Source organism: Geospiza fortis, unplaced genomic scaffold (genome assembly GCF_000277835.1).
Source record: "Geospiza fortis unplaced genomic scaffold, GeoFor_1.0 scaffold186, whole genome shotgun sequence".
Classification (NCBI taxonomy): domain Eukaryota; kingdom Metazoa; phylum Chordata; class Aves; order Passeriformes; family Thraupidae; genus Geospiza; species Geospiza fortis.
Window position 1 is genome coordinate 2480996 of NW_005054331.1, and position 17848 is coordinate 2498843.

The window sequence follows — 17848 nt, forward strand, 5'->3', positions numbered from 1 at the left end:
CTGGGAGAGAGCATCAAGATGGAACAAATTATCCTAAGTGAGAATACTTAAGATTTTCTCTTTATTAAGTAATTCTCAGATGTGGAGTCAGTGCATTGCATCAAATGTGTAGAATATAGAGCACTTGGCAGCAGCAGCTCTTCAGCCCAACAGAAGTTTGTCCAAGGATGTATCACGAATTTTCACTTCACTCAGATTAACTGGGATTTGACAGAAACAAATCTTGAGCATCAATCTGCATGCGTTCTAGAATTGCTGCATAGGATAGTACTGACTATTTGAAGGACCACTTTATAAGGATTTCCACATTACACTGTGTTGGAAAAATAGCAGTACAGCTGGTGAAAATAACTGTTAAAAATTATTTCATCACAAATTGTGCTCTTGATTCCATCCCATAATGCCCCTATCCAGGCAAATGGAATACTTTGATGCTCTAGTATCCCTTTATGATTTTACATACCAACCTTTGCCATATTTAAGCTTAATATCTCTTTGGGAAGGTTTAGTCTTTTCTTCAATGTGTATATGCTACCTAAAAGGGTAATTTTGTACTGGATCGTCAAGATCCTTTCTGTACAATTAGAACTGTAAATAAGATTAATAAGTGCATGTATACCTGTGAATATTCACTTTGAAGTACCTGTATTTGTTCTTTGTTTAAGGTAGAAATTAATTTCCAAGTTCAAGGACATAATTAGTTATAATTTAATTAGTAGTATTGTCACATAATTCTTTTTCCAAAAAATAAATTACTATGCTATTATTGAGTAAAGAACATAACTAAACATGCATACATATTGTAAAGACTTTTTAAATCTATATTTTTTCATATAGGGTGAACACAGAGGTACAGAAAATACTTTTGTTAGAAGGGCAGGAGTTTCTCAGCAATCACATAAAAAGAACAGCAAAAATAAATGGTTTGAGTGATCAGATTTCTGAATGGGTTATTCCTATGCTGGGTTTCTATACTAGGTTGTTTCCACAAGTTCTCTGGATCAGAATAAGGCCTGATTTTCAGATAAAAAGGATTGATTGTCAGAAATTACAGTTCTCAACACTTTCAAAAATCTACTTTTAAGAAAATACAGCAAAGTAAAATTATACCATGTGCATAGTCTTTAAATACTTGGTACTGAGACCAGTCTTAAAATGTTAGCAATAGATGCAACTAATTGCTTCTATCTAGAAATGCAAGAAGAGTAAAATAATGACTGATGTATAGTCTGTTGTGCTGGCTAGCAGAAATAAGAAAGGCATACTCTGTCAGTGAATAGTTGACTCTAATATTCAAGTCATTTATTGAAAGCCAATATGATAAAATGGAAAAAAAATCAACTAGATTTGATAAAATCAGTCATATTTCATTAAAAGTTACCTTTTGATATCTCCCTTGTTAGTGAATTGTTAGTGTATTGTATTCTAATAATCTGTATTTCTCTAAAATCCAGTATTATTGTGTGCATGTGTGTGAGTTAGCAGATAGCTGAATACTGCTCTGAATTGAATGTATTTGCTTAAATGATACAGTCTCTATGCAAGTGTTTTCCTAGTTCAGCAAATAATTAGGAGGGAGATACAAATTTCTTGTATCTCTGAATTTCTTAATTTTTTCTTCATCACCATTGCATTAACTAGCCATTCAAATTTTTATAAAGTACCTAGTCCATGAAATATGTAATCATTCCTATTCTTGGTTGTATCTCTCTGCAAACTAAAATAACCCAAATATTCAACGATGATCCCAAAGTTGCAGAAAGAAATGGTGTCAAAATTAGAAATGGAATAAAACAGCAGAAAACTAGGGCTTCGAGAGAAGATGAGATTACATCTTATCCCTGGATTTGAGTTCGATCAGTGTGTTCCAGTTCTGAAATTCACTGAATGAATCCCTACAATGATATATATTCAATATACTTTGTATGCTAAGCCTCATGTACTTTTCACCTTAAAATATTAATCTTCAAAGGATGACAGCAGTTGATGGGTTAATTGCATGTTAAGTGGTTGTTCACCATGAGTCACTATCTGAAATGTCAGTGGCAGTTCTGATAACTAGTAATCATGCGGCTCATGATTTTATTAGCATATGTATTTGGCCAAATGCACCCAAATTCATGGTGTTATTTATTATATAACTAAATGAGGACACATAACTTGTCTATAGGAATTATGTTAGCAGGGTAGGCATTGTCACATTTGAGAAGAAAGATGGAGCAAGTAAGGATTTTCTTTGGAATATTTGGGACCTTACACAGATGATTTTCAATATATTCACATTATGAATTTATAGGATAAGGGGTTAAGCACATGTTTCAGGTCCATACAAAATCCCTTCTGAAAGAACAACCTTTTCAGTTGTAGAAAAGATACAAGCAAAGAAGAAAATTAAAGTCAAATAAAGCTGTTACTTCTTGATTTGAGTTAGAACAAGTTTCATTCCAGCAAAACTTGTATCTTAGCACTCTCACAGTACAAGAGTGACATTGCATTATCTTTATATGACAACAGCTTGAAGTAGTCGGAAACAGATCATGATATCCAGTGGGATTGGAGGCTGAATTTCATTCCCATCCAGACGAAGGTATCGGAGGCGAGGGATGTTGCCATAATAACCATAATCTTCTTCTAGGGCAATGGAAACTGGGCACATCTGAGTACCATTAACACCTGAAAGTGTAGATCAACATGTTAAGTTATTTCCATGGGAAGAATCCATGAAGATAAAATTCACCTGGGACAAAAATAAAGTAAACTTCCACTGATGTTAGCATGGGAGACTGTTGCTTTTGTTTCCATTTAAATACTTTGTTGATTGAAAACAAGCATCTTCATATAATGCGATCTGGATCAGTGAATCACATATTTACTGTGGTACAATGATGAAAAAAGGCCATTAGATGCATAATTTATCCTTGGACAAAGGGGACACTAAGTTATACAACTACATGGTAAGCATTGAGAAATAGCTCTTTACACTCTGAGTGAGCAAGGCAAGATTACTTCTGAGGGGTTTTGAACATCTTATTTCAATGACAGTACATTAGTTTTAGGCTGATAATATTCCCTAATGAAGATCTTGCATTCAAAACAATAGCAGTATTGAATCAGAGGAATTTTTGTATAGTGTTTTTAATTTTTAACATCTGTACTTTTCTGTTCTCTGACATTATTAAGTGGATTTGGTTCTAATTGCAAGACTATAACTTGTGCAATGTGATATTTTTCTTCCTAATCTGAAAGCTAACAATCCGCAAAATTCTACATATATCAAGCATAATTTGTTTCTGTACAGATAAAATTTGAAACTATGGCTTCAATCATTACCCATATTCTGAAGTGTTGAATAGCTTGGGCTTTTTGTGTCCTCTAGATGACCTTTGCACTGTCACTAGGCTAAAATGCTTTTTATATTTTGTCTTTAGTTGTTAAATAGTCAGGCAGCCTCAAAATGGCCTCTAGAAAACACTGAAGTGGTGTTTGTTTATCAAAGATTTCAAATTCCTTCAACCAAATTATGATATTTTTTGATTGATCTAACTGCTTGAAGATCTTGGCCCTAGACTAACTGAAAAAAAAAGTGACTGGAGAACATGCATGTAACAGATTTTTTTGAACAAATTTCTTTATTAGCAAAGAGATAGGAAAAAAATTCTCCCTTTGTATTTAGTAATGATACCATGAGCAAATATTCTGACTACAATCTCCAAAGTCAGAGAAATGTTATGAAGTAAAAATAACAACATAACTTACTTTTTTTTCCCATCACTTACATTTTTTTTCCCTCCACTCTGTTTTGAAAAGCTGCCCAGATGTTTGCAACATCTTGGAAGTGGACTCTATCTTTGTCATGGAAACTAGATAAATACATCTAGTTGGCCAAGGACCGAAGCTTTTGTTATATCCGTGATAGGAAAGTGTGTTTGTTAATGTTGTGAAATTTGATTAATGTTGGCAAAGCTTTTGCTATTTTTGGAAGAAAAAAGCTACAGCTTATCTTGACGTGTGAATTTACAACACAGAAAGCTTAAGACTTTTCATTATGAAGGCAGCTATTTAAAGTTTTAGGTGAATCAACACTATCTAGCAGAAAATATCTGCTTTGTTTTATCAGCACTACTGTTCATAGAGACAAGATGGCTTCAAGTGTATCCTAAATCTCTGTCTTCTCTGACTAAAAACTATCTCACTGCACTCATTTTCACTGAGTTAATTACTCCAGCCTTGAAGTGAGGCAGCAGTTATCTAACCACAGGCCACCTAGGAAGAAGTAATTTCCTGATGATGTGTGGTATGAATTGGTTTGGGTTTTATTGTTCTCTTCCCATAAACAGTAAATCCTACCCAAACTAACAGGGGACTAAAAGCTTCTCTATTTTTTTCTCTCTTTCAATACTCTTCATGGATATATGGCTGAGTTTTGTTTAAGTAGGAGGAAGAGGTTGTTCCTTCCAAAGGTACAATTCACCTTTCCGTGATCCATGTAGAAGTTGTGTCAGCCTATGTAAACCATTTAAACTCTTTGTATAAACTCTAGAGAGAGATGAATACTTCCAAAAGGGGACTGACAGCTCCTTAAGATGGGATAAATTTCCCCATACAATTGTGTATCCCTTTCCATTGAGTAGGAGGTCTGTATGACTTCTGCAAATTAGATAAAAAAATCCAGGATAGTTTATTCAAAGATGAATTCCACCACTTGTCAACAGAATTGTTATGTGCTTGAATATTTAAACATGAAACCTAGAGCTGCTGTAAGGGAAAACTGCCAAAGTTCTCATTAATGGCTAATACTGTATGTCTGCTGAAGAAATGCAGAAGACCTTTTCCCTGTAAAACTTACAATTTAGGAACAAAATTTACATGGCCCAGGGATTTCTTCCTTTCTCTAAATGTGGAATAATATTAGCTCAGAATATCTATCTCGTCCTCCTGGTGTTCTCCCAGGGGAACTTAACTGTTTACTCCCTTTCATTTGCCCTTTGATAGCACTGGAATAATACCACCTGCTAACCCTTGCTCACTTGGTACATCGTTTCATACCTTCTCTTCATTTACTCTAACATTCTCTTTTCCATTATTTAACAATTCCCCAGAGCCTCACAAGTGTATCTCCCACGTAAATATGTAGCCATGTGTGTTTTATAATGCCATAGAACAAATGTGCTGCAAATCTGTTGGAGCCATAATTAGTTTCAGATTTAAGTTGATTTTACTTCCAAAATTAGAATAGTTTTTTCCCTCTGTGCATAGAGATCCTTAGGGAAGGGATTACAGGTGAAATTCTTGTTCCACTGAGACAAATGATGAGGCTATCATTGGCTTTCCTGGGCTTCAGAAGAAGGCCTTGTATCTTCATAAATGATCTCTGGAGAAATAAGGCCACACACTTATATGAAGAATTAATATTCCAAAATAGCATATAATAAAACATAGTCAAATGGTATTTACGTAGAAATGTTGATGTCTGAACTCTTGCAATGACAACAGTGTAACTATGATTCACCAAGAGAAGATAAAGCAGTGATTTGCAGTTGTGAAGGAATGCCTGAGAATTAATGTTATAAAAGGGGCTCGTACTGCACACATAAAAGTAAACCTTCAGCACAACTCCTTTGTGAAGGAACCAGATCAGGACTTTACAGCTGTTTTTCTTTCAAACCTTTCACATTGATTATCTCAAAATAATGACTGACCTGGGCTTAAGAAGACAAAACCAATCTGTAGAATTAGTGTCAGCTCTTACTACTCTGGCCTGATGGAATTACATTCCTTGTTTGCAATCCTAAAGGCCCTTTAAGATACTATCTATCAGAGCAAAGTCTCATGGACACTATGTCATTATCCCTTACTTCTTGAACAATTATTCTATGTGGTAAAATACCCTTACATGATACACAAGTTTCATTTAAGGCATCAGGTTGCAACTATTTTATATTCAGTTACTAAGAATTCCTTTTCTTTTTCTTTTTTTTTTTTTTTTGGTATTTTTTGTGGGGTTTTTTGGGTTTTTTTTGGTTTGCTTTTTTGTCTAAAATCAGTAAGCCACAAGCCAACTTGTGCTTAAGTTGACAATGATTTTTGAAAAGTGGTAAAGGCATTAAGGAATACAAGATTTGTAGAAAAGCATCATGATTCAGTTCACAGGTTATGTGTCATTGGAACATGAGATTTAATTTTGTACATACTGCAAAAGTTAATTTTCATGGTCTTAAGCTTTGTCAAACTTATTCAGGGAAGGAAGAGGACTGGACAGCTCTTTAAATACTACCTAGACAAAGCTATTCTTAAACTGGAAAGACTACATTCCATTGATTTCAATTTTGTGTCCACTTGAAGTGAGGGAACAAAGTCTGCACCTGAGGCCTTGCAGTGAAGCAATTAAAATGAATCCCTTAGTAACCAAGGGGCAATGAAATATGTTCAGAAACACCATCTGTCATAAGCTTTAACTCAAATTAACAGAATTCTTGCCACTTAAATATGTGCCAGTTGCACAATTTTTTTTATTTATATGATTTCACATTTTTATTTTGCCAAATGCAATGAATAAATATAAATTATCAAGAAGTATCTTCATTTCATAGGTCCTTGTTTTGTGCAAAAGCCAAACCATTATTTTTAGTATATTTTTGGACTACAGTGGGACAAAAAAAGTAGTAAAGGACCATGTATTCAATTAAATCACCATGATGAGAAGATAAATATAGAAACTTGGCTTCCTTCTGTGCAGTGGCAAATAAAAAGTCATCATTTTTATTTTGGCTTTTAGCATGAAATGAAGTACTTACTGATTAGATGCTCTCATTATATAGAGTATGTAATATCCCTAACCACCACACTCCCTCTATACCTGGATGAATTTGGAAACAGTCCTGGAAATGAAACTTAAAACAAGCAGGCTTCTGTTGCCTTGGGTACAGAAAACCTCGTCTCAGAAAACCTCACGGAAAACTTTTAAGTACATAAACCTTAATAGAACAAATATGCTGTAAAATAGTAAAACACAAAAACAGTTTGCTCAGAGAGGTGGTGGATGCCCCATGACTGGCAAATTTCAAGGTCAGGCTGGACAGGGCTCTGAGAAACCTCATCAAATGTCCCTGCTTATTGCAGGAAGGTTGGAATAAATGACCTCTAGAAATCCCTTCCTTCCAAATTATTAAATGATTCCATAATTTTAATCAATTTGTCTCAAAGACCATTTTTATAGTTAAGTAGACATTTAAAATGGACATGACTTTGAAGGGTTTCACACTGGTAATACACACTTACTTTTGATTTTGTTGTGATCAAGATGAAGGTGCTCAAGATGAGCATTGATTGGTGGAATTTTAGTGAGCTGATTGTGAGACAGCTGTAGGTCTAGAATAGATGACACATTAAACCCATTTGAAGGGATACCATCATCAGATAGTTTATTGTAGTTCAGCCTAAGGAAAGTCACTTTGGGTATTGCACTGAAGTAGTTTTCTGGTATAACTTCGATGGAGTTGTTGTCCAAAAACAGCTGCAGTGTATTAGCTGGAATGCTTAAAGGCATTTTCTTGAGTGAATTTTTTGCTATGTTGAGCTGCATGAGGTTGTTGAGTCCTTGGAAGGTGTCACTTTGAAGAGCGCTGTCCAACAAACTGTTCTGGTGCAGGTCTAACATAGTAAGGTTTTCCAAGTGGCTGAAGACTCCTTCTGGGATTTTGGAGATTTTGTTTCTAGCTAGTCTTAGCTGTTCCAGACCCACTGGTAATGGAGCAGGAACCTCTTCCAACTCATTATCTTCAAGGAATAAGTAAAGCAGCCTTTTCAGCTTGCTCAGCACACCATTCTCAATCCCACTGTTTGTGATCTTATTCTTGTTCAGATTTATCCATCTCAGATGAGTGGCATTTGCAAAAGGCTTCTCTGAAATTGTTTCAATTTGATTGTTTTGAAGATAGAGGTACCAAATTCTGGCTGGAATTGGAGGTATTTCTTTAAGTCCTTTGTTATCACAGTATAATGCATTGGGGAAACTAGGAGGACAAAAGCACTCCTGTGGACACTCAGAAGTATAGTGAGACCAGTGGCCAGGATCCAGATCATCATAAACTTGTCTCACAGTTCGAGTCCACACAGAATTGACCAAGAATAAGAGCAAAAGGCTTGTATAGACTTTTAAAATCATGGTGTTTGCCTTGGAAGGGGAAAAAAACAATTAGCTGTTTCTCAATAAAACTCCCTAGTAGTATACTAGATTAACAATACAATTTTGCATATAAAATAATATTTCCTTTATAAACAGCCAAATTCTTTCCTCTAGGGTGATATCCATGGCCTGTTAAGGAAAAACTGAAAAGTAATACAAACAATATAAACAATTCTGTGCTGTATATTGATAAACATATCCCTGATTCAGCTTAGCCACATTGGCTACCAGTTTGACTGATGTTCATGCAAGTATCATTTCAAAAAATATGAAAATATGGATCATTTTCAGACAATAAATCAGTACCTCTTGTACATTTGTGTAAGCTTTCCTGTACAGACCTATAACCTACATTATAAAATGGTTAATTTTCAGAAAAGATGTCATTACCATGATGATATAAGTACTATTTGTATTATACTATTGTACTCAGTGTTCCTCCTTTTAAAATTAATCATCCCCTCTTTTCTGTTTTTGCTCTCTCTTAAATTATAATGACATCTGGATCAGATTTTCCAGGGTCTTTTGTCTTCATTTAAAAGTGGAAGATCAAATAGTGTTTTAACAGCTGTTTGTTGGGCATGTTCTTAAAAGCTTGGAGGGAATATGTTTGACTAATCCATTCCCTGCCTCACTCACTCTCTCATATCCAAAGTTACAAATTTCCTTCCATAAAGCAAACAGACAAAACAAATACCTGCTCTAAATGACACAAAAAATAAGCCCTAACCAAATTATATCCACAATAAGTAAATCCTGACCTAACTGTTCATATTGCTTTATGCACATTTTAACTATTTTTCCTACTTAATTATATGGTTTTTTTAGCCTCTTCCACAATTATAATTGTGAACAAAATTATCACTGATAATTTTCTCAGAAAGGAAATATTTGTGTAGCATGAAAACAGTGCCTTATAAACTCTGTTATCTTGCTTACTGGCTCATGAAGATTAACAAGCATTTTGCAATGTAGAGGCAAAAGACTGATAGCTGAAATTTCTGGGAAAAATTAGGAGGTTAGCTGTGACAAAAATAGTATTTAAATAAAAGTAAGTTCTCTCATAGGATTAATGCATCAGTAAGGTTAAGAGCTCAGTTCAGTTGCTGCATATGATATGTAGTAATTTAATAGTTTTCAACATTGTTATTATTCAACATTGTTATTAGTAACAAGTGCAGAATGCTGTAGCTTTTCCAGCCCCAGAAACTGCTATCTGGAAGTGTTCCAAAGAAAGGGACAAATAAAGTATTTTTAGAGAATAACGCTTCTATTTCACACAGTGAATTTGCAACCTTTTTACTCTGTAAATATTCATAACCTTAATAACACTTTAAAAAATAAATATAAAGCAGTTTACCTTGTTAGTCAAGTTCCTGGAGCTATCTGAAGCCAGTTAGAAATCTCTGTAAATTCACCGCTTTTGGCTGCTAACCACTGTGTTTGTTTCCTGTCCTCCTAAGAATTAGCAGCACATAAAACTGGAAGTACGTACTAGTATTCCCAGATGTATTTCCATGCACACCTTATTAGCTATTGCTTCTAGTTTGACATTGTTTCAGAGTTTGGGCTTACCTCAGCTTTCTTGGATCTTCTTCTCTTTCTATTGGTCCCTGTTGTTAGACTGTAATAGCTTGAGTCAGGCTACAAGCCGTGTTCTAGGAATACAGCCTCATATATACGCATCAGTGCTTACAGCTTTTAACCCCTGATACAGCTCAGGCACCTCAGCACCTAGGCAGGGAAAGAAGGAAAACCTGGCCTTAATATCAACCAGCCACTGAGCTGAAGGCATTTGATTTTTTATGTTCTATCAGATGAGGGGAGCTGGTCTAGATGAAACAGGTAGCCCAAAGTGTACATTTATTCAAGATTTTTGTTACAAGATACTTTACACGCAAAGCTGACTTACATCATAACTCATTCTCATAATACCTGACTTGGCCACAAAGGATTAAAACCAGTGCCATCTGTTTCTACGGAAATATTTTATTTGATTTTTATTAAATGCAGATGTTGTCGTGCCATTTAAAGACAAAATTCTTGATTAGAAGAAGAGAGCAAATGCATTTGCTAAGAATTTTTTAATATTTTCAGTTCTTTAAATATTAGATCTTACCTTTTCCTTTTTGTTCAGAGAGATATTTACATGTATTTCTACAAAGTTATAATATTCCTCAGTGTCTCCTGCAATTTTCTTTCATCATTGATCTAAAGCAAACTCTTTGCAGACAACTTGCTCTCCAAAGATAGACACATATTTCTCACATTATGTATTTTGGAAGATTTTTGTTTTCCTTTTTAGTCCAAACTTAAAGTAACAACTTCATATCAGAAAAACTATTCATGTTCAAAGCCAGAACAATGACATAAATATTTTAAGGGAAAAGTTAATGAAAAATATTGAAAACATATAATATATTCTGGTACTTTAAATTATTTCTATTAGTTTTAAAACTTAGTTGTATAATTATTTTAATTATCTTTAATCTGTTGGATTTTAACCATTAAACCTATAACAGCCTATTTCATAATTTTAATCCCTTGCTTCTTAAACTCAGAATGTCTCAAAAGAAGTTTAGAAGCAGAAAAGACAAAAAGTAGTTAAAAAAAAAGAAAGCAAACCTTAAATACATGGGCAGCTTTCACTGACTTCAGTAAGGCTAATGTTAAACACGTCATAAACTTTTTTCATTACTTTTGTTTGTACCGCCATGTTTCTTGTTTATGAAAAATCCATCCTTACCATCAGTAATTCTCGCATTGTTTATGAGCTTAAAAATAAAACAAGTGCTTAAGTGTTTCACTCTACCAGCACTCCAGGCCCTTCAACACCTCTTAAAGATTATCAGGGATTTCTCACAAAGCAGGTGTAAAACTGATTCCTTCATGCATACTGAATATTTTAATAATCTAAATTAGATTAAATTAATTTACATCTATGCCTTAAACAAAGGTTCTAGTTTTAAGCAGATGTACTAATTATAGGACAAAAGCCATAAAACCCCCAATTTTCATTGTGGATTTCACTTTGAACACCTATAACTTAAAATGTTTAACACTAGGACCCCCTGCAGCAGAGCTGGCCCCCACATTAGTGATAAGGATGCTTGTCGGCTGGAGTCCATCCAAGGGAGATAGGGAGGGGCAGAGGCATCACTGTGTGAAATTTAAAATAGTTGCATGTCCAAGCGTCCTCCATTTAAGGAGGTTTCACCATGAAAATTGCATCTATGATTCTTGTAAACAGCAAGCCGTGCAGTATAAAACTGCTTTGGTTTTTTGTGATAAATCTTCACAAAGTGTGAAGAGAGAATGTGGAAGCTTCTTTGCCACTAAAGAAAAAGACGAGTCCATCCTGAATGTTGTACTGAAATTGCAAGTCCTCATGGCAGATATCTGCTGTGACACACCTAAATGCATCTTGCCAGATGTTTACATTTAGCAACAGCAAAAAAGATTGATTTATCTTATGCTTCATGGTGGTCTGAATTTATCTGCTATTTTTACCTGCTAATTATGTTCAGATATTCATTATGTTATCACAGAAGTCCCTGGCAAAGGGACTTGCTGTTTACCTTGTGGCAGGCAGTGGTACTATTTGTATGAAATGTTATTCAGCAAGGGGTGACAATCTGCCCTTTGTGGATTTAGAGACCAGGTATTTGGCCCTTACCAAATACACATTTCTATTCAAAGGAGGAGTCCTTCACTAGGAGAAGAATATAGCAAAATATATTTTCTAAGACTTTCTCAATAATGTGAATTTCCATTTCTTCTGATACAAACAAAAAAAATGACAAGAAACGTCTTCAAAATCACAAAGCAAGAGAGTTTATGACTGTCATACGTATTTTTTATATGGTCCCAAAAATTTTTGAAATATCTGTGCAGAGACGAGTGATCTCTGGGTGTCTCAGCAGACTTTGCAGAAAGCCTTCTTCCCATGAAGCCTTCAAGATTATGCACATATCATGCATTTGTTGTGTTGAGTCCTTCATCATCTGGTGTAAAATATTTCTTATTTAAGGGTTGCACTTTATGGTGATAAAGTTTTACAGGCTAATAAAAGACTGTGGCCAAGGTTTTCAAAAATGACGAATGGTTTGGGAGACTTTTTGTTTTGTGGATCCAACCTGAAACTCTTTCCAGAACCTTATTTTCAGTAAGGGCTAAGAATTTTGTGTTAATGAGGTAATTTTTAACTTGAGAAGCTGAGTGATCAAAGGCAAATATCAGTGAAACTCAAAGTGCTCCTGAGACCATGAACAATCTCTCAAAAAGTAACAGCATGAAAGGTATTTGCGCAACAATAAAAGGAAGTGGAAAAAAATATTACAGTAAAAATACTGTAGATACCCACCCTGAATTTTGGAGATAATTCCTAAGAGATGCTGTTGGATTTGCTCTAGTTTGAGAAAGATGTCTGAAGCTATTACAGGATTTTTACTGTGCATGTCTCCTTTCAATCCACACTGTTAATCAAGAGAATTTGAAGTAAAAAAGTATAAAGTGAAGAGCATCAACAATTGCAGGGGGTGGTAACATCTCCTTGAGAGAAGTAATGTACATGCTTGAAACTAAAACAGCTCACAAACTTGAGAAAGACTAGAAGAGTAAAAAAGACAAACTAGAAAGACCCATTGGGAGGAGAAATGGACAACTGGGACTGCTGTTTGGAGCTGTTCTGTTTTAGCATCAGAGCTGCTGACAGTGAAAAAATGCATTACTTTCTTTCAGTAATGGCTGCCATATGTCTCAGATTGAATTTGAAGCAAGATCTGTTAAGCATCAAGCATGTGTATAGTTCATCACCAGCAAACCCAGGAGTGTACTGCAAGCAGAGCTTACTCATTAGCCCTGTGCATTGCTCCACTTAGCAAAGGCTGCAGTCCAGGGTGCCTCAATTTGGGCAGTACTTTGCTAAAAACTATGTGCCTTGCTCCACAGGACAATCAGTTCTTCTGAAACAGGCTCTTGAATTGTCTTCATGGTTACTAGAGAGAAGTTAGTGCTTCAAAAGCTGAAGACAATAAGTCCAGTTTGTGTATCCTTCATCCTATACTCCTAATGGTAGCTCCAGACATCTTCATGGGGTTGCTGACTTTTACTCAGGCTTCATTTGGCCTCTTTCACTTCTGATAACAGGCGTGTAGTGATCTCTCTCTTTCTGCATTGCTGCTCTGTGTTTTACCCAGAGTCAAAAAGACAAAACTTCTATTTCCAAACAGTTCCCTGACCAGCAGACAGTGATATAGCTCAATTAATAATATCTGCTGCTCCTTTTAAAAACAGCCAAAGGTCAGCAAGATCAAAGAGTTTAAAAGAAAGCAGATGACAGAGCCCTTCAGGCTAGCCCAAGGGACACTGCAGACAGATCAAAGGAACAGCCCAGATGTTCCAGACCCTGCTCCTATGGATACATTTTACTCTACATCATTCCTAGTGAACAAAAGAAATTAAAACAAAACAGATTTAGGAGCAGGAGTGCTGCACCTCTACCAGAAGTCTAGAATTACATGCTTAGACCTTGCAGTGGAAGAAATTGCATTTCATATTTAATTAGGCATTTTTTGTGCATATGCAGGCAGCTGAAGTATAGGGAGTTTATGTGGGGAGCTCTCACTTTAAATCAGAATACATTGGTTAAAGAAACCCTGGGGAACAGTTTGACTGCCTTAATTTGTTAAAAGGAGATGTCACCTAACTTGTTTATAAAGGATTTAGGAAGATAAGATTCCATTCTAAAAGTCCAGAAACAAAACTTTAGCAGTTTACTTTCTGCACAACTTCCTTATCAAAACTACAATGGGAACCGAGTAGCTTAGCTGAAAGAGATCATTGCAGAGCAACATATTTCAGAAAAGAACAGCTATGGAAAAGGGCTCAGCTTTTATGGGAAATATATTGGTCTCCTGAATATGCTTCATTAAATAATTTTTTGGCACTCTATTTGCTTTCTCTCTGGTTTGAACTCTTTACCACAGCGACACCAAAAAGGTTCCATGACACAATGCCAAAATCTGGTATTTGTCTTGGCTTGCTAGGTTTACTTTAATTACTATGGAAATGTTACTGTCAATGTCTTACTTTACTTTGTTTTCATGATTTCAACAACTTCAACACTGAAACAAATCTATCCCACCCTGGGACTCTATTTTTAAAATGCTAACTGTAACTCAAATTAAAATATCTAACATGCATTTATCAATTACACACATATTGAGTTACTGGGACAACGTGTAGTTATTTAGATGATTTATATTTTCCAGACTAATGGTAAATGAAAATATGAATTAGTAATCTGATGCCCATTCTGTAAACCTGCAGAAGTTTTGAACCACAGACCATCAAGGATTTAATATTCCAAGATAACATCAGGATAGTGAAAACAAACTGGTTTTACTATCCTTTAATTATATCCTTATCCTTAATGTTAACTTCTGTTTTCTTATTTTCTTCTGTTGTTAAAGAAGCCCAAAAATATTTTAATTCATCTTCATTTTAGATCCCCACAGTAAGACAATAGATTTCAAGAAGTTTAAACTCACACAAAGTTCTGTCCTCTGAAATGAGTGACAAGAGTTGCATAAAAGTGAATGCCCACAACTTAATGAAAAAATATTTTATATCCTTTACAGTAATGATCTGCTACAGTGATTTTGCCACATGAGAAATTCAAGGTTCAGGGGCTTTTTTAGTGTTTAGAAAGAAAAGTCAAATGGCATAAGCTATATGAAAATTCAGCTCTTATTTTCCATTAATTGTAGTAATTTTTGCTCTAAATTTTTAATGCAGATGCTCTTGGGAAATACTGAAATTAAACATTAGACTATGTGATTTTTATTTTCTTAAATTGCAATATCAGTCATCGCTTTCGAGAGCTGGCATTTCCCAAAGCACTTGAGTTTTCTTCCAGAGTCCCAACTGCAAGCTCAAATCTCACTCACCATGACTACTCCAGTCACTGATTATCCTTTCATATGGAACATGTTGAAACTTAATCTTTTCTGTGTAGATGAAATTCCTCAACACCCAGCACTTTGATGCAAACTGACACCACCTTTTTCTTTGAAGAAAGCTCTGGAACCCAGCTCCAGGGAGAATTCATCACCTATCCCTGTCCAAACATCATGCAGTGCTCCAGAGCTCTAAATAATGACCAAAATAACCCTAAATAATCAAAGGGGTGTTCTTCAACACTACCTGCCCTTTTCTTAGATAATGCTGTGCTCTTCATGGTAGCAGCTGGGAATCCCAGCAATAAATGCCTCGTTCCCTTCTGCATTTTCTGTGTAATACATACCTCAGCTCAAGGCTGTGATTTCCATTAGGAGCAACACACCTTTCCTTCTTCTGAATTGAGGGTGGGAAAAATAATAGTGCAGGAGATAGTTCTTCTTATCCAAACTTAGGAACCGGTACAAAAAAATGCTTCATTTTTATACACAGGTAATCACAACTCTTCTTCAAGTCAATAAAGCATTGCACATAACTTTGAGAACTTGCTGGTCTTACTGTTTATTTTTTTGACAGCAAAATGGCTGTAATGATGAAATCCAAAAATGAAGTTAAGGAAACTTTTGTTCATGTAGTTTAGAAATCAGTGTGTGTAGTAAGATGGATGGCAAAGTCATGTGATGTACTACAGAAAGATGGTGGCAATAGGGATTTTGAAAAACTTGTTTATCTTCAAGACAGCTTATTATTAAATTGGTTTATAACTTACATAATTTATAATTATGTAAGTACTTCCAGTACTTCTGTCTGAAATATTTTGCATGTTTCAATGAAAGTGTTATCATCAATGGAAATATATTTTTACAAGTATTATTTAATGAGTTCCAAAGTGTCTTCATAGTTCTTTGAATATGTGCTCTGGTCAGGTTGACCAAATACCGTGACAGACTTGTATGCATTGCCCCACACTGGGATTCACAGAGCAAAGACAAAGCTGCTTTTTTTTTTGCACAGTGCAGCAGTTTTCTCATCTTCAGAAGTCAGGTGCATTTGACCAAATCCCTTTGTTTCTACACTGTCATATGCGGAACATAAATAATATTTCTCTTCTCATGTATTTACCTAATTTCTTCAATTCCTTCTTAATTAGACTATATTTTCTGCTTTTCTTTAATAATTTAAGAATTAAAAGGTAGCTGTAGCAGAGATGTACCACAAAAGAAGGATTATACTTTTAAAAAGAAATTTTTCTAGTAATTAAAACTTGTTAAAAATATTGTGTTATTTGATCTGTAGATTAAGAATTCAAATTATGAAAATGAAGATGATTCACCTCTTAAAACAGGTAGAAGGGGTTTCACCCACAAAGCATCATGTTTATAGCACTAAAGAGTAGCAATATGTACATTTTAGCCCACAATCACAATCTTCTCTCAGAACAGTGTGATAAAAAGTGCCACAGCCTCTAAAGCTGCTTTTCTTTACACAATGAAGTGATAATTTGCCCTGGTACTTGAACCTGACCTTTCTACATTCAAGGTGAGTTTCCCAAAGTGCAGCTAGCACTCCTTTCTTATTTCAGCTGATGCTGAACTTTTCAGACTAAGTAGAAAAGAGAGTTATTTCTGCGTGAAAGCCTTAAGGCCTGCAAATTAAGTTCTTTTTCTTACGGATGGAAAGCCTTTTAACCAATATCAGAATCTGAAAAAAAATCATCCCCAAAATGTCCTCCGTGAGCACTCTGTCCATTAGGATGGTGGCATGTTTGCTAGTGCTGTCCCACGTGGGAGAGTAAGAAGGGATGGATCTCTGATTTCACTGCCACTACTCAGTGAATCACAAGAGTCAAAATGGGAGCAGATTGGCACAAGCCAGCAAAGGTATTGAAAGATTCCACAGTTCCTGCCTATGGAATCTATACCCAAATGTCAGCTAAGTTAAGATTTTGTGAGTATCATAGGAGTTGGAATTATGGACTGGAACCTGAAACAAGAAATTTTCCACATGAATTTCATGCTAAACTCTTCAGCTGTGGAACTGGTTAGCAAAACCGATATTTTTCACCATTGGTTACTAGTATTCTTAGAATCACAGATTCACAGAATCATGAGGAAACATCTGAAGGTTGTTTAGTTCAACCTCCTTCTAAAACTAAGACTAGCTTCAAAGACAAATCTGTTCCTTAGGGCATTGCCCATGCATGTTATGAAATTTTCTGAGGATGCAGAGTCCACAGCTTCCTTGAGCAATCTGTGACAGTACTTTATGAACTCTCTGTGAAGAATTTTTTATACGCCCAGCTGAAATTTCTCCTTCTGGAACTTTCTCTTTGCCACCATTCCCTTTCACCATTCACCCTGAAACTGGGTGCTTTTTCTGTATCACTCTTTTAGGCAGTGGCAGACTGCAGTAAGACATGGACTGAGACGTATGGTATATTCAGGGAGGCTAAGGGAAGCACCTTGGCATTACCTGGAAAGAAGAAGGTTGAGGGAAGTTCTCTTAACTGGTTCTACTCTATCATGAGTTGGACTGTTCTCAGTCTCACTGTTCCCACTCCTTCATTTTGCATAAAAGTAATCAGTGTACTGAAGCAAGCTGAAAAGAATAATGCTTTTCTGTTGTGTTGTTAGATTAGAGCAATCAGCTGGCATATCTCATCAGTTTGTGCTCTAGAGATCTTAGTGTTTAGTATATTTTTAC

General features: G+C 35.4%; 1 protein-coding gene across 2 annotated transcripts; it reads right to left on the reverse strand.

The window, feature by feature from the left end:
- Nucleotides 1-694: 694 nt before the first annotated feature.
- KERA (keratocan) lies at nucleotides 695-10007 on the reverse strand. 2 transcript variants are annotated; one of them, XM_005421592.2, is made up of 3 exons: nucleotides 9761-10007; nucleotides 7279-8173; nucleotides 695-2673 (listed from the first exon to the last, which is right to left on the reverse strand). In XM_005421592.2, the coding sequence occupies exons 2-3, from the start codon at nucleotides 8162-8164 to the stop codon at nucleotides 2501-2503; spliced, it is 1059 nt and encodes a 352-aa protein (XP_005421649.1). In that variant the 5' UTR covers nucleotides 8165-8173; nucleotides 9761-10007; the 3' UTR covers nucleotides 695-2500. The 2 variants fall into 2 exon arrangements, with proteins under 2 accessions (XP_005421649.1, XP_030913421.1); XM_031057561.1 differs by lacking the exon at nucleotides 9761-10007 and adding an exon at nucleotides 9546-9754.
- Nucleotides 10008-17848: the final 7841 nt, after the last annotated feature.